The following is a 27,693-nucleotide window of genomic DNA, read 5'->3' as shown; positions in this document are numbered from 1 at the left end:
ATGAAAAGTCCTCAACAAGAAGAAAATCAAGGGAATTAGTAGGGGCTCAATTTACAAAACATAGTTAAAAGTTTACAATAATTTAAATAGCAAGATGTAATATGAGGAATAAATCCAATTAATTAACTGAAATTTCATTCTATTCACAGCTGAAATGGGCAACCTAGAACCCAGAGGACTATGAGGAATAACCGAATAATTGCTAAGATTTACACAACTAGAATGTTTCACACAAACTGCACATATATTTCACATAATTGAGCTCCCACTCTACAATTAAGATACACTACTCATTCTCTCCTCCACACCCCATCATCGTGTTGCCTTCCTTGACCATGAAATAAAACAAAATGGTCGATACACGAATCATCCACTACTAAATCTCATTATACAGTTAGGATACAATCCCTTCAGTCGCGTCTTCTTTATCTGATACATATGTTGGGGTGGCTGCAACTGACACATCTAGAAGATCTATCCATTAGATCGCTGAACAATAGACACTAGATTGTGAGAAACCAATGAAAGCTTGCTTAATGGAACTTAAAATCAAACAGAAACAAGGGTTCAAATATGAAGTATCATTGCTCAATACCAGATTCAGCTTCAGCTAAGATGGACTCATTCTCTTCCAGCAAGTAGTCACAAATCTCTAGAAGCTGATCCGCAAGAGGAGGAATACCTGGGTTGCGCCCATCATTGTACAGATGTGCATTGATGGTGATCTGTGCCACATCATGCCTGAATTGCCCGCGGTTTTTATATTCCAGTTTCCTGGCTCTCTCTTTGATTGTAGAGAGGTCCATAGGGCGCTTTACATACTTGTGATAATCGGGAGCTTCCTTTCGGGTCACTGGCTTCAAGAAGAGGTATGATACATTCACATTGTTCTTCAGTGTGTCAACAATTTCTTCCAAAATATTTGACAAACCAACCTTCAAACAAATTCAACCACATCTCAGTTAAATGAAAAGACTACTGCACAACTGCCCCTTGGTACTACAGAAGAAGTAAGCAACTCTTAGAAAGAACAAATCAAATAAGATCAGAAGTTTTCTTGCTAAAATCTTGCAGTTCTAACTGCAGCTACTAGACCAATAATGACAGAATTATGCATACAGAGAATGTGACCTTGCTTAAGATGTGACAATCAACCATATGAGAGAAACAAGACCAGTATGTTATTGTTTGACTAGCTGCTCCCAGAATCAAACTTGTAAATGATTGTGTCAAACAACACTTACTAGAGTAGAGGCGATCTATATTCCTATGAGAGTAAGTAGGCCTTTATCTTATTCCCTTTCTATTTCACATACAAGGAGGCATGAGTCTCGGTTTTACAAAAAAAAAAAAAAACTAACCAGAAACCTCCACCCACCATGATGTAGTTAGACGAGTATGCTCTTACCCAGTACTATTCATTTCTTATCGGAAAATTACACCACCATGCAACCAAAATAGCCAACAAGAACATGAGAGAAAGGCCAGTTAGACCACTTGGACACAACACAAAATGCAATAAGGATTAGATGATCTAGATCTGTGGCATCTGTGGCCATAGTAATGGACTCACTATTATTACCTGCAGAAGATACAATCATAATATATTTAGTTACCTCTCCCCCTCTTCGGCGCTTTGTAGGCGGTGCATGCTCTTTAGCATGCCTCCCCGACTCGAAAGTTTGCCTCCGCTTCACCGATCTGTCTCGATCTGGTATCCTTCTGTCGTTTCTTCTGGGAAGAAAATCATCCAAGTAATCATCTCTTATTTCAGTCTTCTTCTTTTTCTTCTTCTTTTCCTTTAGACGTTCTTCTTCCTCCCTCTCTCTTCTTATGGCGTCTTGATAGCTTTCAATTGCCGCTAATTTCTCCTGCTCTTCTAATGCCTTCTGTCGCTCATATATCTTGCCTCTTTCTTCTCTCTGCCTCACAGCAATTCTCCTCCTCTCCTCTTCTTCCCATAATCGTTTATCATCCATTCTTTTCCTTCCAAAAGCCTCTTCATAGAAGTGTTCCCTCTCTTGCATCCCCAAGTACGACAATTCGTTGATTTTCTTTGTCTTCCTGAACTCCATGCCATTGCTTCCATCCAGGAATCCTTCATCCACACTTACGGAGTCCTTAAGTTGCTTAATTACAATTTTCTTGCTGCGATGTGAGTCTGCAGTCTCCATTGGTGGCCTTACCAGAATGGAAGGCTTGTGAGCTTCATTGGAATCATCCTCAGCTCTCATCTTATTTGAAAACTTGATTTTATTAAATTTTATGGGGGGTGGTACAGTCCCAATTTCAGCATCCGATGTCACTGGTATGTCAGAATTAAGTGAGGTAGCAGGAGTAGGTTTATCAGGAAGCTTGTCGGTTGAACCACATTTGACCTTCAGAACTTTGGCCTTTGAACTGGAATTATCATCCTCGTGAGCTTCGACCATCACATTCTTTGTTCCACTTTTTTGGATGACTTTCTTGGAGAAGATCTGGGGCTGATCCAAGAGATCAGTAGAACTCATAGATTTTCCTGTAGTCTTTTCCAGATCGATGCTTTCTGGTCGTGCCTCCACATCTTCCCCATACTTGGGACAATTCTTATTAGTTCTCATGTGACCAAGCTGTATGATAAGACCAGTCAAATGATTAGCCTTCATACCTTTTTTGGAAAGAATAAGATGATTATTCAAATATTCCACAAACCTGACCACAGGCTCCACAGACAAAACTGTCTCTTGCTGACTTCTTCTCTTTTATGGGCTGTGTCCAAGGAGAGTATCACATCAGTCACGCATCTTATAAGAACCAAGAAACACTGGGCAAGGATGTATTCTAATTCAAAAATATGCAGCTAAATGCAGAAGATAACTATGTAGGGACATTTACCTTTATTCCCTCCCCTAGTATTTTAACTTTTTTATTAAACAATCCAGAGTCCACAACATCAAATTTTTTCTTGGGTTTCACCTTGCTAGATGGGGCTCTTTTAGCAGCAAACCCTTCAGCCTGCAGCTAAAAAGAAAATCAGAGAATTGCATCACCTGGTTGACATATTGATGACATGCCTACAATGTCCTATTTTTATTAGTGGAGCACAATGGAATTACTGAGGAAGAAAGGGCAACAACCTCCTTCTGATCTCCAATGAAATCCAACACATTTAGCCCGTCAGACTTGATGCTTGGCTTGGCAAATATCTGAGGTTTTTTACCCCGATCAGTGCTTTCAGTACTAAACCTGTATCTTATATCTGACATGAAACCAACTTGTTCGCCCATGGCTTTGTCCTTTTTTTTCTTCTTCCGATCAGCTTCATCATCTGGAAGATAGTAGTTATATATAAACAATACCAAATAAGAAATGTGTTCTAAGATATGCTGCACTTGCTGGCAGGCAACAAATAAAATGGTTTCTACCATGAAGAAAGATGCTGTGTGTAAAATTATTCTATTGAAGAAGACAGTTACAATCCACCTTAAAGGAATATTGTTGTCTTATACCTATAAAAGGGAGTAGGCAGTTTTATTATGTGCATTTTAGATTAATTTATATATCAACCTCTATTTGGTAATATTTCCCACAATCTTCTTAACCAAAGCTAATTCCGAGTTGGTGAGTCTTTCAAGGATAAGATGCAACTTAAACAACTTGTCAAGACTTCTATAAAATTCTAAACAGTAAACTCTAGGCCAGGAGTAACATGGCTGTTTCATTTGTGAACTTCACGTGAAAAAGGATTTTAATATTGACCGTGCCGAGACATATCAACAAAGAACCCAATCCTTGACAATACAAATTCCCAACTCATACTCCCGACTGAGGATTAGGTAAGGTTGTTTGATCCCAGTCCTTTCTCGTGAGATGGGGGAGCGTTGATTCGTATGGGGGCCTGAAGTAGTAACAGAAATGTGAGCAACATGTAGGATATGACAACTAATTGCATTAGGGAAGCAGCTACAGAGGTGCTAGGGATATCGAGGGGTAAAATTGGTGGTCATCAAGGAGATTGGTTGTGGAATGGAGAAGTCCAAGGCAAAGTGGAAGCAAAGAAGGTTGTTTATACTAAGTGGAGTGCACGGACGAGGAAGAGAAGCGGACGCTTATGAAAGTATATAAGACGATGAAGACAGAAGCTAAGGTAGCGGTCATGATTGCTAAGGCGGCAGTGTTTGAACGCTTATATGTCAAGCCAGGGGACAAAGGTGGGATAAGAAATTGTATAGGCTCGCAAAAGCGAGAGAGAGAAAGGCTCACAATTTGGATCAATTGAAGTGCATCAAGGATTAGGATGACAAGGTGTTGGTGATGGAAACCTCTATTAAGCAAAGATAACGAACTTACTTCCACAAACTCTTAAACGAAGATGGGGACAGAGACATTGTGTTGGGTGATTTGGTGCATTCTGATAGACTCCGGGACTTTGGGTACTGTAGGTGTATTAGGGTTGACAAAGTTAGACGCGCTATTAGCAGGATGAGAAGGGGCAGAGTGACTGGACCCGATGAGATTCCGGTGGAATTTTGGAAGAGCACAGACAAGGCAGGTGTGGAGTGGTTGACTAACTTGTTCAATGCTATGCTTAAGACGGCAAGAATGTCCGACGAATGGAGGTGGAGTACAATGGTTCCATTGTAAAAGAACAAGGGTGATATCCAAAACTGTAATAATTATAGAGGTATCAAACTGTTAAGCCATACTTGAAGGTTTGGGAAAGAGTGGTGGAGATGAGGGTAAGGAGATGGGTGTCTATTTGTGAGAATCAATTTGAACTCATGCCAGGACGTTCAACTACTGAAGCCATCCACCTGATGCGGAGATTGATGGAGAAGTATAGGGAAAGGAAGAGGGATCTTCATATGGTGTTCATTGACCTTGAAAAGGCTTATGACAAAGTCCCGAGGAATGTTCTCTGGAGGTGTTTGGAGGCTAAGGGTATCCCGATAATGTATATTAGGGCGATAAAGGATATGTATGATGGAGCAAAGATTCGGGTTAGAACGGTGGGAGGAGACTTGGAGCACTTCCCAGTGGAGATGGGGTTACATTAGGGATCAGTCCTTAAACCTTTCCTATTCACTTTGGTGATGGACAAGTTGACGCGATCTATTCAGGAAGAGGTTCCTTGATGTATGTTATTTGCAGATGACATAGTATTGGTTGATAAGACACGGAACAAAGTTAATGCTAGGTTGGAGGTTTGGAGACAGACTCTGGAGTCCAAAGGGTTCATGTTGAGCAGGACCAAAACAGAGTATTTAGAGAGTGCAAATTCGGTGAAGTGATAGATGAAGCAGACGCGAAAGTGAGGCTTGCCACACAAACTATTCCCAAGAGAGAGTTTTAAGTATCTTGGGTCCGTACTCCAGGGTAGTAGAGCCATCGACATTGATGTCACACATCGCATTAGGGTGGCATGGATGAAATGGAGACTTGTGTCTGGAGTCCTGTGCGATAAGAAGGTACTTCCCAAACTTAAAGGGAAGTTTTACAGAGTGGTGGTTAGACCGTCCTTGTTGTATGAGGTGGAGTGTTGACCAGTCAAGAACTCTCGTGTTCAGAAGATACATGTTGCGGAGATAAGGATGTTGAGATGGATGTGCGGTCATACTAGGAGCGACAGGAATAGGAATGAGGTTATTCGGGAGAAGGTAGGAGTGGTCCCTGTGGCAGACAAGATGAGGGAAGCGAGGCTGAGATGGTTTGGACATGTGTAAAGGAGGTGCGAGAGGATGATTGTAGGGGGGAATCGAAGGGGTAGAGGTAGGCCGAAGAAGTATTGGGGAGAAGTGATTAGACAGGATTTGGCGCAACTCAATATTACCGAGGACATGACCCTAGATAGGAAGGAGTGGTGGACGCATACTAGGGGTGAGGGATTAGTGGAGGATCAGCGTATTTTGTTGTGTATCGTGTCGCTATTATCACACTATTTTGTTGTTAGTGTTGTTTCTTCATTGTAGGCTTTCTATTTTGCTGTTAGTGTTGTTTCTTCATTGTAGGCTTTTGAGAAACTTGAGCCGAGGGTCTAAGAAACTTGAGCCGAGGGTCTTTCCAAAACAGTCTTTCTACCTCCTCGAGGTAGTGGTAAGGTCTGCACACACTCTACCCTCCCCAAACCCCACTTAGTGGGATTTCACTGGGTAAGTTGTTGTAGTAGGCATGAAGAGATACATCATACTCCACCCATCTTTACCCTATCCAACCAGTAGCAGCATAAGGACCCACCTAATATGCCTTTTGTCTCCTCTAAAATTCCTCCAACTAAATCTCCATTTTCCAGGAGAAATAGAAAGTCACATTGAAGTGGCACCAACAGAGAAGGTACACCAAATTCTTAATTTTCTCAATCTTGCAAATTATAGCATCAAGATAACAAGGATGGACTAGAAACAACATATAATAAATATATACATATATATCCATGTTCCATACCATCCATGAGCATGCGGCATAATTCTGCAGCTTCAGCTGCCTCATCCTCGATCTCCTCTTCCACCTGAGCCTGAAAGGGGCGTCTTCTCATCTTGAGTCCTTTGACTCCATCTACATTATCATGTTTGGGCTCATGACTACCCTCCTCCCCATCCTCGAAGTCCTCTGCGTCAAGAAGATTTTCCAAGTCACCAGCAAATGAGTCCAGGTCACTGTTAACTTCAGAGTCACTCTCATTTTCTTCACCATCAACTGCACTAAGATTTTGGACTTGTCTGTCCCAGATTTCCTGACATTTTTCTCTGGTTTGCTGCTGCAGCTGCAAAAAGGACATGCGCTGGCCACGAGCATATTTGCTTATTGTTGTTGGATCAACTTTGACACCAGATGCAGCTTGCTCGCTAGAAAGCTTGCGAATCATAGCAATTCGGTGCCACCTTGTAAGTTTAGCAATCTGCTCCTCTGGAACATTAAACTTGAGAAGAACCTAAAATGTAGGGAAATACGCTTGTGAATGAGAAACAGATACTTGTGAATTGATAGGAAAAAACCCATTGGGCAACTCATCCATAAACCACATTCGACTAGCCACAAGATAAAAGAATGAGAAGGAGAAATGGGGTTCAATCTGAACATGAGCACATCAGAGCCATAGGACTAAACAATCAACTACTCACGCACCATCAACGAGGCTGTAAACTAAATAAAAGCATTTCCAACAGAATTAATTTTGTTCTGAATCAGCTTTCATAAGGATTCATTCAGCTTACAAAATCAAATCAGGGGAATTTCTTTTCCTCACAACTTACCACATAGAATAGTAGAACATAAGAAGAAACGGTCGGTCCAGATTGATAACAACTAGTTGACATAATATGTCAATAGAAACATATGTATGATATAAGAGCCAATTTAGCTTTTAACTAACCGCATTTGATGCCAAGTAAGTCAAGAAGCTGGAAGTTTTGTAAAATCCAATACTAATACTATCCCGATCAACTCACCTCGCGTGCAGCTTCCATGCTCAGTCTTCGTAGGTCTGCATCAGTGCCTGTTACCGTTGACCCTTTGGCAACAACTGCTTTTTTCTTGGAGATTGCATTTGGTATTGGTGCCTTAGGAGTGGTGCGTACATAACTGAACCCTAATCCCCGACCAGATGGATCACCAACACCAGTAATTTCCAGACGCTCAATATTTTCTCTGTCCTACAGAAAAGTATCAAGAAAGATCAAGTTTCAGGACTAGCTAGGATGCTATGAATTACAGAAAACAACGTGTACACGTATCTCACAGCACTAACTTGATGAAACAGTAGATGTTACAATAAGAATAATTATTATACTTTTTTTATGATAAAAGGAGTGTTCCTTATATTCTATCAAGGCAACAGAAAGTTCTGGATTATTTAAAGTTATCAAGGCTGCCATGTCAGTGCATCTCTGATAACCAGATAAAAGGTTAAGAAGATAACAGACGTGACCATACAAGAACAAGAATGACCAAACATAGTTTCTGAGATATATTACAGAATTCCGAATTTTATTGGATTGGGTATTCGCATACCACCCTTTCTTGGAACACACAATCCAAGAAGAGACGAACATTTTGTTGAAGACTAGACTACAAAGAAAAATGATGCAAGGATGATCTACCTGGTTTGTACAAGCAACAAAGTTGCTACTCAAGTTCCAAGGTGTGATTTGAAGTTCCCTTTCAATATGTGATGCAGCAGCTAAAGCAATTGCTTCATCTGGGAGCTGGTTCATTGCAGCTGATAGACCTGTAGGATGAGTAAGCCGCGTAATACCTAGGCGCTTAAGCCTATACAGGCCAGCTTGCATGCTTTCATATGCACAAACCTGAATCAAATGACAAGCATGAAACAAAGAATTTCCGATAAATGGTTGAAAACCCAATAACATAGTCAACATGAAATGGTAGAGAAGAGAGACCCTACTATGGCAATATCAGTATAGCAAAAAATATTACTACATTCTCGGAAAATAACATTTGAATCCTAGTTTGCACCGAGGTCAATAACTTTTCAGAAGTCACAATCTCTACCCACTTTGTCGGATATGAAAATGAAAGGGAGTGAATTTTAAATTTCTTATTGCAACAGAGTCCAGCAATTTGAACTACTCAACAAGAAAAACAACTTATACCATTCTTGATGAATTATGTTCTAGGTCTTTAATAGGAAAGTGGGGAGCAGCATGATTTAGGCCTTATGTTTTTTTATTAGTGTACATGTTTTGCACATGTAGCTTAGCGAAGAGCGACTATTGTTAAAGTTATATTTAAAAATACCAATTTTTAATATAGTTCAAATAAGGAAAGATTTCAGAAACAAAATTATAGTCAATTTTAAAGTACTAAATATTAGCTCTTACCTATTAGAAATATGTAAAGATTTAATAGTTATAAATTTAATTATTTCAAAGTCCTAAATATTAGGATAATAATTAAATGACAAATTGAGGAAAATAGTAAATGACAATTTTATCTATTGTAGAGTCCATTAATGAAGGGCAAAAAGTCCAATCAACATTTCTAAGTACCTTCATACTTTTAATATAGTTCTGTTAAAGAATGATACATAGTCTCGTTATTCTCCCTTATTAGTAGGCGCATTAGCGCACTATAATTTCTTGTGCTCTGATTTCTGTTATTATCTATTACTTTCTGTACTTTGATTACTCTATTTTATCTGTATCGCTCTCATTATTTGCTTTCCCATATAGCTTTGAACTTCTTAGCTTTATCTAACCTCCTTTTATGCTTTTATTAAGCCGAGGGTCTTTCGGAAACAGCCGTTCTACCTTGGTAGGAGTAAAGTCTACGTACACTTTACCCTCCCCAAACCCCACCTTGTGGGATTTCACTGGGTTGTTGTTGTTGTTGTTGTAAAGAATGATACAGACAGCATGGAAACTAAGATCAGGTTGAGACTGATGGCCCTGGAAATTGATTTGGAGGACACTACCTACTAAGATCATGTGCTTCAGTTGGTTAGCCCTCATTGCTTTTAATATAGTTCTGTTAAAGAATCACATAGACAGCTTGGAAACTAAGATCAGGTTATTGACTGATGGCCCTGGAAATTGATTTGGAGGACACTACCTACTAAGATCATGTGCTTCAGTTGGTTAGCCCTCATTAATGCCAGCCGTACTGTAGATAACCTAAATAGGAAAGGATATCAACTGGTAAACAGATTCTATCTTTGCAATTGTCATATTCCTGCATTGTCCAGAAGCTTTTAGCCTTTGGAGCTTGTTTTTCAGCCTTTTTGGGATAAGATGGGTAATGCCTCAGAATCTGAGAGAGGAATATGTGAGTTGGAGTCATTGGAAAGTTGATAAGACCATCAAGAAGACCTAGTTGATGATCCCTGCTGATATTTTTTGGAGCCTTTGGAATGAGAGAAACAGAAGGTGTTTTGATGGTATCTCCACTCCAAGCCATTCTCTTAAAGCTAAATGTTTAGATCTCTTTTGTTAGACAATGTTGTCCCCAGTAACTAGCTCAGTACAGCGTTTGGATTCTATTAGCACTTTAGTTCTTTATTGAGACATTGCATTTGGGGCAAACAATGTTCTCCTACTCGTTTGTTCATTTGTAATTAGACTGCGCATCTGCATATTAAGCCTCCTCCCAATACTAAATGTGCTAAAGTGGAAAACTCCGTCATCATCGAAAGACGAAGCTTTAAGAAAATGTTATTTGTACCCAAGTTATATTGACAAGTGCACAACATCTCTTAATGCATCAAATAAAGAATACTTTTTATACCCTTTTTCCTTTTCTTTTTTCAGTTTGGAGGAAGGGAGATCTTTTCAGGGGGTGTGGAGGAGATGAGAGGGAAATTTAAAACAGGGATCTTTGAAAGAACTCACACTTTCCGGCGAAACCAGCCTCCTCAATTCCTCCTCGGATGGTATCCGAAAATTAAACCTCATAACCCATTGGAACTGTCCATTTGATCTTCTCTGCATCATGTCAGAACCCAAGTTAGTTATGACAGACACATAAATGGGAGCAGCACATGAAGTGTGACAAAGACTAGTTTAATAAATTATTTCCCGCTAATGTCTGTACTAAAGAATTTACTCAGGAACTGAATGATGTTTCCCAAAAGTACCTGCAAATCAGCACAATGTTTGAGCCTTTTTCTAAGAAAGGCCTCTGACAAGCTAGGAAACTGTGCAGACAGCTCATCCGCGCGGATGAAAGGACGTGAACCTCGTTTTTCAATAGCACGAAATTCACGATACATATATACCAATAGTCTGTTCATTATGTAGGTCTGAACACCTTTTGATCCAGGAGAGATTACCTCCATGTGAGGCTCCTTCAAAGATAACAGGGAAAGGCAGATTAAACAAGGAAATAGATCCATCACATATTCATACAGAAGCGACAACGAACAGATATTAGTCATAAATTATTCATGATAGATCATCCTCTTCAAGCATAAGATTTCGACATAGCTATAGCATGCTTGCACATTAAAGAAACATGGTTATCCTCTTCAGGTATAAACATCGAAATTACACATTACAGAAGCATGTGTTAGCATACTGCACAAAGAAAAATCCAAAATAGAATAGGATAGCAAAATCTAGAGGACGAAATGAATTGTCCTCAAACAGTATTGAAAATTTGCAACTTTAGCTGGAAGTTAATTGAGTTTATAGCGAGAATGTGGCGCCAATATACCTCCATGACCAGAAAGAAGAAAAATCCAAAAATAAAGGTAGTTAACCACAACTAATGAAAAGCAAACTCTACTTCCCCAGGAATAAAAAAAAGGAAAAAAGCACATGAGTTCAATAAATTATGTAGCTTCAGATTCCTTTTCCTTCACGAATTCCAGATCATCCAATTTTAGCTTATTTATTTCAGATCTGTCAAACTACGACCTCATACTCCGGCATCTTGGGCCTGGAACAGCATCAATTCATTGGCATGACCTGACACTCATGTCCTGAATCTAGCATCATCATTAAAAGATATAGTAATGGTGTGTATTCTGAATATGCATATGTCATCAAAGGTAGTTTTAATCGCACTAATGAAAAAAATCAGGCAATGTAACATCCCGAGAACTTCTAATCATTAGCATTAAAGCTCGAGTCACCAGATCTAGCAAAACAAGTTGAATGCTTCAAGGAGAATGCATGTAGACAATGCAAAAATATGAGAAAATCAAAGGCATTCCCGTCACAGGAGAACCAATTCATATGCCTTCCAAATTTCAAAACTCAATCTTATTATGCAACAGCTCATTGCTTTAGGTACCATACTGGCAAAACATAATAACGTGAATCCAGAAATTTTCATGATGCCATGGTTCAATAAAGTCTACTAAAACAATCAATATTTCAGCAAAAAGTTCATCAGAAAATGATAACATAAAACATAGTGCGATCAAGAAAGTACTCAGACGAGACAAGTTAAGGATAGTAGATAACCTGTTGCCCTACAACATCAGTCCTGTCTATCCGCCTTATGGACAGCTTACCCTTTGTTGAGCGAACCAACAAATAATCCGTTGATGAGACCTTCTGCTGAAAAATCGGTGCCCTATACATATTTGTTTCAAGAGATGACTGGCTGCAACCAGGTTTTATATCCCCAAGGAAGGGGGATTTATCTGAAGGATCAAGTGTGAGCACACTCCCCAACCCAGTATTTCCGTTGCGCATCAAGGTGCCTTGCTGATCATTTGGAGATGATTTTTGGTAGTAAGTACACAATCTTGCACCCATTCCAACATTTCCAAGGAGCAAAGGTCTCTCCTCACAGTATCTGCAAGTAGAAGAGCAGACAAAAGTGTTGAGGCAGACTAAGGAAACACATCATAAAGTTGTATATACATAAAAAGAAGCGATGAAATTCTTTTTCAATATTTTAAATTAAAAGGTTCCATTAGAAACACAACAAGGTGGTGACGAAAATATGTGCCATGTGATTGCATAGAGTGCTTTGCTATAAAATCTATCCAATTGTTATACGAAAAGGGATCTACTCCTCATACCTAAAATTTAGATTGAAACAAAAAAGATCTTTATTCATCAATAACACCAAGGTGATCACAAAAATATGTATGAATGTTTTATAGAGTGCTCCTCTGTCAAATCTATCCAACTGCTATACAAAAGGGGATCTTACTCCTTACACCAAAAATATAGATGAAAGGAAAAGGATCTTTTAATGCTTCATATATCCACCTCTATAAAAATAGCATTTAACATGCTATTTGCACAATTCACAGGGAATATAATTGGTTTCCCCGGACCCTGCGCATAGCGGGAGCTTTAGTACACCGGACTGCCCCTTTTACATCTCAGAAATTAAAATTCTTTAGTATCCAACTAGGATATTTTGAATTTTCATTACAACAAGAAACAAGAAAAAGCACTTCAATAAATTCATACCAATAAGCTACTTATATGCAACATGAATCAACAGACCTATTCAACTTTGACATAAATCACTTTTCCTTTTTATAAACAAAGGTATATTATTCATCTATCACAGCACCTAGAGAGTGCTGGATGTATCAACAGTACAAAAATAAGCCTCTCATCAGATCATCCTTACCATGGTCAAAATTAAAATTCCTACAGTTAGTTGATGATGATAATCACACAACCAGTACACTTCTTTTTGATAAACGAGAAATCCCCACGGACCAGCTAGTGCACAGTTCTAAACATGGCGGATAATGGGTCAGTCCCTCTACACTTTACTTAAAAACCAAGCCTTTTCTACGACAGGGTTCGAACTAGTGACATGCGCCTATTCAACACATCGTGTGTTGCACTTTTACCAGAAGAATGAAACTATGGCCCCAGAAAAATCAGTTAATCAACCTTGCATTCAATCTCCACAATATGACCATCCTCTCTAATCAAATACCAGCAAAATTGTTAATCACATTGGTCCTACAAGTTACGGTGTCACTACAATGATAGTGCCTCTATTAGAACTCTTGTCATAGCACTGGCGCCTGTATAATATTAATTTCTCACAACAAACTTATTACCGACTGTTATTCTCTTCTTCTTTTTATGAAGGTAACATATTTTATATTATCAAAAGAGTATCCTTCAGCACAATGACTGTGTTAAGAGAAAATAGTTACAGGAACCCCCAAAGAACAAAAGGCCAATTCCTGAACTAGTTACAATGACCCAATAATGTCAACTACAGAATCTACACTTTCTGCTAGGGACTTTTTACACAAAAAATGAAACAGAACATACAATTCATTTTAATCTTCTGTACTGTGTTAGCAACATGCCTACATCTTCAAAACAACTTGCATTCTATTCCCTCCATATTGTCCACCAGATGCCTGCAGAAATTATTCTCCATCATCTCTTCTGCCTCTCAAAAGCGCATGGGTCATTCCAGCATGCTAACAACTCAGTAGTTTTCCAAGGCATTATCCATCCACAAAGTACTGGTAACTTTGCAGTGGATAAATAGATGGCTATTTGTTTCATTTCTCTCCCACATAGAAACATCTAGAACACAATTGCATCCCTCCCTTCATCAGCCTATCATGTTTTAGCACAGCCTCCTTACAAGCCAACAGAAACATGCCACTTTGAGTGATATGTTCACCTTCCAAATGTGCTTCCAGCTATGTTGCTCGGACTCTTCAAAAATGTCAATGGATGCGTGTCTGATTCTCCAAAAGTAGTGTATTTTTGGAGAATCCGACATGGGTGCGGCATCAAAAGTGAAGAGTGCGTGCAACTTAGGCTTCCAGTTCCACGTCCCAAAATGTTGTTGTTCAGACTTCTTCACAATACCATATGCTGAGTTCACAGTGAAGATACCTCTGCTGCTTCCTTTCCAAGTTGTCCGCTTTCTTCACATTTCCTTTAAAACCATCCAAGAGAGTGTAGAAGTCAACCATTTTAACAACCTCCCAATCATTAAATTATCTTCTGAAGTTCAAATTTCAACCTTGTAGACTCCAAACCTCAGCCAAAGATGCTTGAGGTTGTTGCACCAAATTATAAATATTGGAAACATTTCTTTACGAGATCCATTGCCAATCCAATCATCACTCTCAGAAAGAGTTCTTTGCTCCATCACCAACCTTGATGCTTGTATTGTTGATAAAAATTGGCCACTAAGATCTTATTGATCTCCACACTACAACAAGAACTACATACGCAGTGTGGTACCACAAGTGTGGTATGGGGAGGATGAAAATAACTCCATTTTACTCCACCTCTGTTTTCGAAATTTGATCAGAAGGTCCCTTCACTTTGATCCGAGCCCATTTTAGATGATTTCTCAATGTTGTCTCCTCATCTGTTTCAAACCAGCCACCACATTTATCTTCAATAGCTTTGGAAATTTTTTGAGACCATATAACTGAAGGTATTCCCAATATTCTTACCCAAACCCACTCCAGTTTCACAATTTCAGGAAGACACCCAGCTTCCAGCAATTATCATTGAAGATTCAGCAAGTTATTTCTCTACCTCCATTCTCCCATCTTGATGTGTTCTGCCATTTTCCTGGAAGGAAATTCAAAGAGGAAATTTGATTCGTGCATCTCATACATTTGCATCCCTAGTATCGTGTTCCAGTTATTGCCGGTCCACCTATCAATGTCTGAGAGAGTAGGAAACTCCTTGGCATCATCGAAACTTCCTACTAGCCACCTGCTGAGAACATCTTCATCAAGATACCTGGACCATCTATAACGATACAAAATGTGTGGGTATTTGTACAGGCCATCAAGGCTCCTTTTTCTTCCCATTTATCTGATTTGAAAGCTTCAAAATAGGACTGCTACTCTCGGTTTAAATGTTTCTCTGTATAAATGGGTTATCCCTCTTATAGCTACTGACATGTCCTGGCATATTTTCACATGACTGACAGCTATCCAATTTTAGGGAAACAGAGTAATGATGGACGGTACCACATCTCTTGAAGTCTGTACACTGAAAATAAAGCAAAAACTATAGTTTATCGAAAAAAATGGGAGAGGATATGTGTAGCATTCACAAGCCATGCAACCGTTCGTGTCTCACCAACCTCAACTTTCTGTCTATAAATCACTCTTTTCTTTGAAACTCTACTTCTTATGTCTTCAATGATAAACTCAAACAATCATGCTCACATTAAGATTCAGGTTTCACCAAAGCAAATCTAAGTCTGACAATAACCAGTAGAAGCATATATAAATTAATAAAATTAGCGGGTAAAGAGTTATAAGTGTGAATCATTTAGACTAGTCCCTAAACAACCAACAATCAGCACAAACAGATTATCCTAGGGGTAGCAATTTCAATATTTTTGACATACAGATGGTTGTGTAAACAACCTGTCATTGTGTCACTATCCTTGTCACAAATTATGTTTCAAGATGAGTGTGCCCCAGATATCTACAATCCAATGGTCAAGTGAATGCCACAAAGCTACACAAAACCATAAAAAAATGGAGCATCTACTAGAAGAGAGAAACTACTTGCAATTTAACAGGTATAGGGTATCTATCCATACTGAGCGTGAAATAATCGATGAAGAAAGGCCATCAGAATATCTATAGAAAATACACAATAAAAATCTTTGGGTTTACTTACTCCATTAAGAAAACATGGCCATCTTTTGCGGAAAGATCAGATTTTTTTTTAAATGCACCAGGAGGACGCAGGGACTTGTTCTCACCAGGAAGCTTTTGTGCCCTAGGCAACAAATGTATCCTGGTACGAACAAGATGCAGCACAGAGTTTGGTGGCACATTTTGGGCAGAAAGAGATTTATCATCTTCAAGCTCCTTCCCACAGTAAATTATCTTCACTGGCTCTGACAGTTTGAAATCTATAGACAAATAACATGGTGAAAGTTAGTAATAGCTGGGATATGAAGGTACTAAGAGCCTGTTTGGATAAGCTTATAAAAAGTAACTTATAAGTCAACAGCTAAAAGCCATAAGTAGGGGATACCCTACTTTTAGCTTTTGGCTTTTGGCTTATTTTTAAACTTTTTTGGCCTAAAGGTGAGTGCTTTAAAGCACTTTTTTACTTTTCCAAACACCTTCAAAACTAAAAAAGTGCTTAAAAGCCAAAAGCACCTAAAAATAAGCTAATCCAAACACCCCCAAAATAGATTTAATATAAGTGAAGTTTAGGAACTAAAAGGATAGGAAAAATTATAAACCAAGTTTCTTGGAGGCCTTTGACTTAAGGGAAGAAATGGTCTCCTCTGCTGCTACATGAAGTTTACTTCCTTTGCCACCCAAGCTCTTCAATATGATTTTCATTGGCCCTTGTGTAGGCAACTTTCCCTGTTCCTTAAGTACCACCTCATTGTCATGGGGATACCATAAAGCTCTTGGCCGATGAAAATTTGCTATGTCTTTACTGCAAAGAGGAATAAATCACATAAGCAAACACTAAAAATGAAGCAATCAACCAATACATATGATAAATCCAAGAGAACACACTTCCAAATCTTGTTAATAGAGGTCATTAGGTAGTCTAACATAACACTGATGGCAGCAATGCACTTATGATGCTAATCCCCAAGTCCATAGAGACTGATGCAAGAAAAAACTGTTTTTTGCCCTGGGTTGCTTACGTAAAAAAAAAAAAGTAAATACAGTCCAAAGTTTTTCATTGAACAGCAAAAGTAAAGTCACTTTTGGCTACAAAAGCATGCAAATAAGCCTGAAAAGTGATGGGTTGAGTTTGGGTTGTTTAATGGGTTATCTTTGGGCCAGCTTTTGTCATGGGTTAAGATGGGTTCTGCCCAAACATAGCCCATGCCCAACCGATTAAAATATGGGCGGGTCAAATGAGTTTGGGCTGAATTTATCACCCCTACTCTATAGGCATGACATCACAGAGATCTTCTTGGAAATGAAAAAGAAAGGGAAGTGGAATCTTCTTGGTCGGCCAGTCATCATTTACTAAAGAGAGAGGAAGTAGAATACCCATATGCATCGATAAGACACCCAATGCTTTGAGTAAAGTATGTTCATTTCACTTGTCTGTAGCAAAGGAGGCTAATCTCACAGCAGAAAACTTGTATGAAAAGAAGATTACACAAGTCCCTTGCTTACATATGTAAATATTTGGAAAGGACATGAAATATCTTTAGTTGCATTGCCAAGTAGCAAGGTAGTTATGGTGGAGACTGCTGAATTTGTTCAAATTACAGAGGTCACTATCACTGATAGTTAAGATGTGGTTTTTAGTTGCGCCATCAGACAAAGCAAAAGGAATGGTGTGCAACTCTTTTGGAACCTATAGAAAATTCGAACAGAAAAGAACAAGACAGCTTTCGGAGGGTGTGAACTACTGCCATTCAGATGTGGTCAGTTTTTCATGTTTTTGTTGCAACTAAACGTTTAGTGCACCATGGGATATAGATAATAGGGTGTTGCATTAGAGAACTATATTTTTCTATCGTTTGAATACCAGGAATTTTTCCCGCCACATCAATGAAGTTATTACAATATCAAAAAAAAAAAATTAGAGAAGAAATTACCATTTGTATAAGAGAGTGTCAAATGAAGTACACAAGACTTACTTACTTAGCTTAGAAATGAAGTACAGAAGACTTACTTGCTTAGCTTAGCCTTCATTGTCTGCAGCTTAAGAGCTGGTATCGAATGCAGCACTTTGAGACCATGTGCAGTGCGTTTCTTTGAATGTGATTTTAGTTGTTGAGTTGACTTTCTGTTCAAATAGAATTTGTCATTGGCAATATTGAAACGCCCGGATAAACCACTGAGACCATATAACTCGGCAGAATCACCATTACTGGGCTTCACTAGACCTGTTGTGATCATTGCTCCAGCATGATGCAGAAGCTGTTGGCCGTCCCTGTTATCCAAAACTTCAAAAAGCATTTGTTCGTCTTGAAGATCATATATGAGCTTTGGCTTCGGAAAGGGTTGATCTGGTTCCCAAATAATGTTGTCCACCCAAGATTCCTCCAGTATATCTCTATTTTGTAATGTAAGCTTGCTAAATCGCCTTAAGGCATCTCTGCTAAGGATTTCATCAGTGTCTCCATCCTTTGGAGTATCTGTGCTCTTTTGCCTATCTGCATTCAAGCGAGACTCTAATCTCAAAAGCTGAGGGTGATATCTTCCTTCTGATAATGAAATATCCAGGTGTCCTGAAGGTTGTTTTGAACCAAAAGGCTCCACAGAAACACTGCAAGAAAAAAAGGAGCTATGACCTTTTTCATGGAGTTCAATTTCTTTTTCTGACTGAAAACTTTGAGACTCGGCCTCCACATCCAGCTGTTTATCAGTCAATGCTTCATAATCAGGTTCAGAAATCTCACAACTCTCAGCAGTATTATCACTCAATGGAGGAGAATTATCCCAAATAATTCTATCCTCCCAGTCTTGCTGGTCAAGAGGATAGAACTCAGGACAAATGGGTGAGCTCCAATCAGCAGAAAGATCCATTGATAGTTTTTCTTTCATTGGTTCAGCACTACAACAAGAATCCTTTTTCTCGATTTTTGGCTTTAAGTCATCAGTCCCTTGAACTGTTCCTGGTTCATTATCCAGCAACGTTAAAGCACTATCATGATGTACATGGGTCATCCTCAACCAAGGAAACTCTTTATAGGACCCTCTCAGTAATGTAACTTCATCTTCTTCAACAATATCCAGTGTGTCCATGGCCTTGTATTTGTCTGTTGATACAAGAATGTGCTACAGAAAGGCTCAACTGTACTAATACTACTAAACAGAACTGAAGAAAGTGCTTATTCACAAAAGGTACCTTTGGGCACAGAGCAACGTCGCTCCCTCTTCTCTGCTTTTTTCCGAGGTTTATGAAGGGCAAAAATTTCAGAGAACTTCAGAATTGCCACCCCATCTTCTACACAAAGAACAGGTAAAGGCAGAGAGTTTTGACTATCAACTGGCTCTTCCAAAGCAAGAGGTTCTTCCTGACAACCAGCATAAAAAAGCAGCACTGTTTAGAAAACAAGAATTATTCTAAAGCAGACAACAGAACTAGACAATTCTAGTCTCCATAAAGGCAACTTATCCTATTAGCTTATGCCAAGCATAGAGTAGAAGTACATACTAGAGGAGAACAATATTTCAAACACTTAACAGAACTCCTTTCAAATAAACACAGATCTCCAGAGGAATACACAGGCAGAAAAGAAAAAAGAGAGTGCTTTAATATTTGTCAACTTCCTAATAGTGATAAACTGTGAAGAAAAGAGAAACAGAAGTGAAACTATTTTGTATATTACTACGAGAGGTCGTCCAGAAATTATAGGATTTTAACTAACATAAAAATCCATATGTCCTGAGTACTTCAGCCAATATAAATACAATAACTCAAGGTATTTATAAAATGCATGAACTAGCATCATCAATCTTCAAGCATTAGAAGAAATTATCGTCACAGAAGAATATGAACTATTCAAATAGCTATTTCAGGAAAATCTCAAGAAGCCATTGAGAATATCGCTCGTAAATAGTAAGTGACACAAAGACATCAACTATTTGATGACATACTTCACAAGAAGGAAAGGACAAGAAGAGAGAAAGAAAGAGATGGCATGCACTTCATGCTACAAGTCAGAATAAAAGGAACACAAAAAGATTAAGTAGTTTTTCTTTTTAATTTGTAGAGGACAAACCTCCTGAAGATCTTCACTAGATTCGGGAGCATCCGTGGATATAACTTCTTCTGGAACCTTATTTTCATGAAAAGTGACTTCAGCTTCATTGTTGTACTCTCCTACAAACAGAACATGACAAATAGGTCTAAAGTGAAAATGCAAAGAGAAATATTTAACTGAAATTATGCAACTCCATGAGCTATTCCTTCTCCTCCTACAGAAATCCCCCTATCCTTAATTAATTCCTCATATCTCATCAGATCTTGGAAGGCAATCAAATTTTCATATTTTAACATCTTTTTTTTTCTTCAAAGGAAGGGTACAGTCAGGAGTAGAATTCTCCTTTTTTTCTTTTATTTTTTTTTTCTGTTTGTTTTCCACCGGTCGTTTTAGAAAACAGAAGTCCAATATACATTTGGCCATAAAATAAAAAGGTTGATTAAAAAAGAAAAAGTGAATTTCGTTCATTCTGAGAGGCAAAACTGACCAAGCATTCCTTCTCAAAAATCTGAGCAAGTACTTCAACAATAAGGGCAAATTCGGGACCAAATTCAAACAGAGATTTAAAAAAATGGTGTCAGGACCAGCTTGTGCTCGCCTCTACTAGCTCCACGGGATACCAACTTGAAGAGCAGCTTGGCCCTTTTCCCTAAAAACACAAGCTGAAGCAAAATAGAATAAGAAAAGTACGCAACATGTCTCTTCTTATTCACATTCTGTCCATCCAACCTGCAGCTCCCTGCCTCTTCCTGCTGCAAAAGCCATCTGCTCATTCAGAGACCTGATGTAGCATCAAGGCATCTAACGCCCCCATGATCTTTCCCTCATAAGACCCCACCACCACCAAAAAAATATTTTGTCTCATGGACTTGTTCACAGCTGCTGCAAACAATTTTAGTTCACCGAAAATTGCGAGCAAAAAACACAAATTTGGCATAGAAAGCTGCAAGGAAAAAAAGAGTTTGACAAATACCAACCACAAAGACTCATCTCAAGGATCAACTTTTTTTTTAATCTTGTGTTCTAGGATAATATCTTGCTTTCACAATTCTGGTTTTATTTTCAGCTGCCCTCTTACAGATGGGACTCTGGGTTATGTCGGCTTTCAATTTCATTTTAGGTAAGCAGCAACTTTCTGTAATAGAACTGAGGTTTGTAACAAACTAACATGAAGAACAGCCCTATAAATCTAGTAGTAGCAATCAGTGAAGAGATTAAAATATCAAAAGGTAAAGTTACGCTCTAAAAGATTGTAGACAGTCATCAATACTTGAGTGTGACAATATAAAAGAATTTACAGAACACCAGTACCCAAGAAAACAATGCTTTTAAACTAACCTTTTCCAGGAGTAGATTGAACTTCAGCAGTGTTCTCTACCACCTCCGGTTCCTTGTCTTCATTATCATCCTCATCATAGTTTTCATCATCGAAAACAGAAGCACGATTCTCCAAAGTAGTTAAAGAGATTTCTGTTGAAAAATAATCCCTCTTCGGCAATAATAGGTCCTCTTCGGTAACAGTTTGTACCTCAGGCCCTTCATATTGCTCATCAATGTCCTCATAATCTACAGCATCTTCAGCCTTCTCATCATAATCTGTGTGTTCAATGAAGCAGAGGGAAGAGAAGTAATGAGAAGTGACTTCTGAAAGAAAAGATGAGTCGAATAAAATCTAATGGCTTCAGAATGATGATGAAAACCAGCATAAGCTCTACGAAACACCGAACCATGTGCTGTGAATTAATGCAAGAATAATAATTCAGAAAACAGAATAAAGAACTATAAGCCCACTGGAGCTTTAACACACCAAGGTCCAGATATAATAACACAAAAAACAAAAGACATAAAGAGCCTGTTAAACAAAAAATGTCAGCTGCAGGTTAGTATTGCTAAAGAGCTCCATTTGGTGGAACTATTTCAGACATCAGTTTCTAGCCTAACCATGAGTATCAACTTAGTAATATTTTCCAGTATTTCACAATTCACTGCAGTACTATGAATTATCAGAATGTCAAACACGTAAATTGAAGCTGGTTTTATAGAATTGCCAACGGAAGTATCAAAGAAACAGCATGAGACAGCATTCATGGAAAAACATGTACCTTGTTCAGCAGCATCTGCAGATTCTTGTGGGGACTTCACCGACAACTGAACATACAAGGGAAAGAGACATGGAGAAAATATTAGCACCAAAACTACTCAGGTAGAAATTGGGTAACAATATTCAAAATAATCATAGTGATAAAAGATTAGGTTTACACTTCTCAGAAGATACAATTCCAAATTATAGAGACAAAAGTGTTCTGTTACATACATCTATCTCTGTCAGAGACGAACCAAGCTTGTCAGCTAAAGCAGCAAGATGCTCCTTGGCGTCCTGAAAAACATAATTTCCATTAGAGTTTGACCTCTTGATAAGCAAAAAAGACACCAGAAGAAGCTCAAACCACACAACATGCGAAATCTGAAAGAGAAATTTGTGGAGCATGAAAATGTATGAACCACACTTCCACAAATACGTGATAAACCCGGCTAGCATCCTCCCTTGGATGAGATTGTTAAGCTATTAGCTACAGGAAACATCTGGCTCTTGTTGCAACTGTTCTTATCGAGAAAAAAAAAACTACAATTAGGGGTCGTTTGGTAGTTGGTTAGAAGGTAAGTTATTCATGTATTGATTCCTACATAAGTAATACCATGTCTGATTTCATTCTTTTACAACATACCCAATGTAATCCCACTAGTGGGGTTTGAAAAGGGTGGTGTATACACAGAACTTACCCCTACCTTGTAAAGGTAGACAGGTTGTTTTCGATAGACCCTCGGCTCAAGTAAATCATGTCATAACATATCAAAGTAGGTTTGAAAAGGAAATAATGGAGAGAAGAACAGTACCAGCAATTAGTAATACAATAACTGAAGCAAATGAAATAACATGTAATGATAAAAAGAATAATACAGATGAGAGTAATAATAATAATAATAACTATAATTATAATACTGATAAAGAAGCTAGACAATGCGCAACAACGTACTAATCTTTTACCCTAATCCTCAACCTACTAACTAGGGTCAATTTCCTCGGTAAGTTGCAGGTGTGTCATGTCCAGTCGAATCACCTCTCCCCAATATTTCTTCGGCCTACCTTTACCTCTCATCAGCCTCACCATAGCCAACTAATCACACCTCGTCATTGGAGCATTTGACCCTATACAATTTGCAACTTAATTCAAACTCTGTTTTGCTTCACAAAGACATTTGATCCTATACAATTTGCAGCTTAATTTGGGGGTAGGCAGCATAGGCATAAAATATTTTGGAAGCAGGTGTGTGCTTTTAATTCGCAGTAGTTTTTCTGTTGGGAAAAACTGTTGACCTTCATGGTCCTCCCAAAAAATTGGTACTCCTTAGGTTTCGCTACTAGCAACAACTAAGATAAGTGAAAGGAAGGTTGAACACGTCACCACCCTCAATCAATGTCCAACCTCAGGCTGACCACTTTCCACATTAAAATACAAAACATGGCCCATGTAAAGGTATAATGGAGTTGCTTATCCTGAAATCCCAGCAAATAATTGTTCTGTTAGGTTCCACTGCTACTTGGAGACACTTTAATACCTATACTAACATATTAATTTGGAGTCTCACAGCATATTATTTGAGAGTCAAATTACATGGGAGAAACGAGCAAATCACCTCGTCAAGGTAGTCAACATCGAGATCACCAGAGTAATCAACATTTCCAAACATAAATCCCAAAAGTCGGTTACCACCGCCAGCTTCCTCATATTCTTCCTCATCATCTGCAAAAAACAGACATAGCTGTCAATTTAATCACACTGAGATTGCCAGCTTCCTCACTTAGCAGAAACAAGTAGAAATAATGAGACACTGTGAACCCTGTAGGCCAAATCAGATCGTTTTTTGTTGATAGATTTTCGGTGTAAGAAGGAATGGATAGAGGATAATGAACCCAATTACAGTTAATGGAATTTTTTGTATAGTATAGCCAGGGTTTTTTCCTTTGCTCCTTTTTCTCTTTACCTCTGCTCTCTTCTGGATTCTTGTTTGAAATCACAGGCACATTAGTTCTGGTTTTTGACGTCAATAATACTTAACCCATTTCAAAAAAAAAAGTAAGAATAATGAGGTTGATTTGGTGGATGTACAAGGATTCAAAAAGACCATATGTCGGTGTAAAGGGACTCAGCTGGAAGACTAAGGATAGAAGCACAAAGACCGAAACTTTTTAAAAGTAGATAAGCTACCAAAATATATTTCCCTATAAAAAACACCCAATCATCTATACATATTGGTACATCATGGATGCACCAAAAGACAAGACTGAAATTCTCATCTACCATGTTAATTATGAGATCCATTGAGACCATGTGTGGGCCAAGAAACTCACGATATAAAAACCAACATATAAACACAAGACTCTGACAATTTCCTTCACTTCTTTCCAAACTTTATATTTATTTTTTTGATAAGGTAAATGATTTTACACCCAACGTGGGGTCTCACTGGGCTGTTGTTGTTGTTGCAAATGATTTTACACACTACATTTATTCTTGAAGGATAAGCAGTAACTACTAAGCCACCAGATCACAGCTCTCTTTCTCCAACTTTTAGGCACTAAAACCACCCCTATTTCTGTCAATACAACGGTCAAAGCTTTACACTACCCCCGCCCCCGGCCCCAACACACACACACAGACAATTTCATATTTGATATCTAAACCAATCAAATGAGCCACTTAAATTTTCTTACCTAGTGAAGAACATTAGATGAGCGAAATTCCGCTGGCCCACCTTTCCTCATTCTCTTTTGAATATATCATCGATTTTGAGACTTCCCAAAATCAACCCCGGACCATATTGCACTAACCGAGAGACCAAACTTCTTTTATATTTTTATGATAAGATTTTTTATTACAGCAACTATTGCAAAGCAAATGACTAGGGTCTTCAAACGAAATGGAATACATCAATTAGACAGACCAACCAACCAACCATTATTTCAATAGCATTTCAAGCTTGGATTCTTCAAATCCCACCCCCACCCACCCACCCACCCCACATGAATAAAAATAAAGAAATAATGAAAGAAGAGGTGACATCCTGACAGGATAGCAAGCTTTCCTTATCACTCAATTGAAGGGAAAAGAGCACAGTCATATGCAGAGAAGAAGTATATGGAACTCTCAACAGCAAAAAGATGATGATGATGATAACAACAATAATAAATAAATAAATAATAATATCGATAAAAATATCAAAAGCACTTTGCAAATACAGGAATACCTTTCCTGTCAGTTACAGGATAAAGGAGAACTAAAAGTCCTCATAATTCATATACAAACCAACTAATTACTGGTAGGCAATCCAGGAGCAAAAATTTGTAACAATGTACGAGACCACATATATTCAGCATTCGGGTTGAAATGAGACATCAATCATACAGAAGCTCCTCCAACAACCTTAGTAACTGTTTCAAAGATGCAATAGTTTGACATAATTCTTCTTGAGATGAGGTCGCTGAGATTATACAGCCGGTGATCCAAGTGATAGAAAAATTCCGAAGAGAATGTTAGAAAAATCGAAGCAACATGGCAGCCTACCACTAAACCTCCATGCTACATAGTTTGACTTGAAAACTCATCAAGTAGTATTAATCTAAAAACCCCGCTTGTTTCAGATACAAGGTTTCTGCCCTATTTAACTAGGCATAGGAAAATAAGATTTATAATATATACCTTTATAAGAAAATTAAGCATTTTAGATACACAAGTCACAACAAACACACCTCCTAAAGCACCCAAGGGTGTGATCTAATTGATGTGGGTACAATTAAGACTATGGGAGACCAGGGTTTGCATTTGGAAAAAGAAAACTAGGTGATTTCTTTCAATCAGCCAAAGCCTTGATGGGAGAATGCAAGTACTTGGCGGAAAAATCGAGGTGCAAGTTGGATATCAGAAAGAAACTTGAAGCGATGAAGCAGCTTGAGCTAAGGGGTTATCATTTCATGGGTCACGCTACGAATTTTACGAAAGTGTTTGCTTCAAACAATTGCATCCTCACGAAAAGCTTTTGAAAGAGCTGGATTAGTCTAGGCATTATCGAATCCAACAAAGAAAAAACTTTTGAATCTCAACTTTAATGGAGCTGGATTAGTATCGCATTATTGTCCACAGAATACTGTTCTTCACAAAATTACCTACTTTTCTTCATCCAGCAGATAGTTCAACAACAACATACCCGACGCCCACAAGTGGGCTCTGGGAATGGTAGTGTGTATGCAACCTTACCACTACCAGCTTACTAACTATCAGAAGTAAAGTCAAAAAGAAAAAAGTATTACCTTCATCACGGTCATCCCGGGATGAGCCACCAGGTTCATAACCCATCTTTAGGTCAGCAACTCTGCAACAAAAAACACTTGATTATTCTAACACTAATAATGAACCAAAAACACCCAATAAAATTCCAAAGATAATAATCCAGAAAAGAACCTCCTTTACTCACTCCCCTCATCCTAAAACATAATCCAATTGTGCCATTTCAAATCGTTATAGTCCAATTCATTGCAAGAAACGAAAAGGGCATTATTAATTTCACCAAAAACGAAAAGGGGTTGTCTAATTATACACAAATAGATGATTAAATGTACAAGAAGAAGAGAAAACATACACTTTGATTCGTAGAAAGCTGAAAAGTTTTATCTTTTTTCGAATGTTAGCAAAAGAAAGTCATCAAGATAACAGCAACAGCGCGAGAGTATTGTTTAGCAAGAATCTGAGAGGAGATTTTGGGTGTAATTATTTATACAGAGATTCACAGCGTTCGCATCCCATCTCTAAGGAATTTTTGGTTTGGGCGAAGAACAGAGTTTTGCTGAAACGGGTGGTTTGGTTAACCCGTATCATGCACGGGTCAATATAGAAAATTAAATTTATTTTTATTTTTATTTTAAAAAAAATATATGTTTTTACTCTTTCTTTATGTAAAGTCACACTAAATATTTAAAAAATATCAGTTGATTATGTATTTACGGAAAAGAAATATTTTTTTAATTTAATAATTAAATTTGTATATGAGAATTTAAAATCCAAAGAAGTTTGAAAAAGTTTACCCTTTCCTAAAGAGTTTAAGCTGAAAAATACGGGGGAGTTGAAAAATCGAATCAGTCAATAAATCAAACTGAAAAAAAATATTGGATTATTGTTATTAGATTAATGGATTTTTAATGATTTAATAAAATAAATTTATCGATTATTGGTTTGATATTGATTTTTCAATATTGAAATATTGGGTAAACTGATAACTCATTATGACATTAGTAATTTCTACTTTGCCCCTACATAATTGATATTACTACTTTGTTGGTTACTATATTTGTCCTTTAGCTTTTAATTGACATTATTGCCCAAGTTTTTTTATTTGTGTTACACTTATATAGTTCTTTTTATGTTAGTTATTATTGTTTCTACGTTATAAATATTCCGTGAAGTTACATTATTGTCTTGTCGTGCCAAATTGTTGGAGAAGTCAGATAACTATTTTATGAGCATTTTCTTATTGGTTAAACCGAAAACTAAATCGTTAAGGACCAAAAATCGA

The 27,693-nt window shown here is 38.0% G+C and overlaps 1 protein-coding gene across 3 annotated transcripts; it reads right to left on the bottom strand.

The window, feature by feature from the left end:
• Positions 1 to 81: 81 nt before the first annotated feature.
• On the bottom strand, positions 82 to 26,988 carry LOC129891641 (transcription initiation factor TFIID subunit 1). Of its 3 annotated transcripts, XM_055967061.1 has the most exons (23): positions 26,764 to 26,988; positions 26,435 to 26,496; positions 23,764 to 23,870; positions 22,382 to 22,444; positions 22,170 to 22,215; positions 21,406 to 21,663; positions 20,086 to 20,186; positions 19,209 to 19,377; positions 18,030 to 19,119; positions 16,621 to 16,823; positions 16,044 to 16,281; positions 11,901 to 12,237; positions 10,568 to 10,777; positions 10,323 to 10,415; positions 8,076 to 8,282; positions 7,425 to 7,628; positions 6,421 to 6,907; positions 3,117 to 3,307; positions 2,875 to 3,000; positions 2,692 to 2,748; positions 1,617 to 2,609; positions 596 to 935; positions 82 to 489 (listed from the first exon to the last, which is right to left on the bottom strand). In XM_055967061.1, exons 2-23 carry the CDS (start codon positions 26,478 to 26,480, stop codon positions 482 to 484), a joined length of 5,574 nt encoding a protein of 1,857 aa, XP_055823036.1. In that variant the 5' UTR covers positions 26,481 to 26,496; positions 26,764 to 26,988; the 3' UTR covers positions 82 to 481. The 3 variants fall into 3 exon arrangements, with proteins under 3 accessions (XP_055823036.1, XP_055823034.1, XP_055823035.1); XM_055967059.1 differs by having other exon boundaries at positions 82 to 935; XM_055967060.1 differs by having other exon boundaries at positions 82 to 935; positions 2,875 to 2,994.
• Between the last annotated feature and the right edge of the window lie 705 nt (positions 26,989 to 27,693).

Source organism: Solanum dulcamara, chromosome 6 (assembly GCF_947179165.1).
Source record: "Solanum dulcamara chromosome 6, daSolDulc1.2, whole genome shotgun sequence".
Classification (NCBI taxonomy): Eukaryota; Viridiplantae; Streptophyta; class Magnoliopsida; order Solanales; family Solanaceae; genus Solanum; species Solanum dulcamara.
Note: the sequence above shows the minus strand (reverse complement) of the source record. Positions and strands in the feature narration are given on the sequence as shown.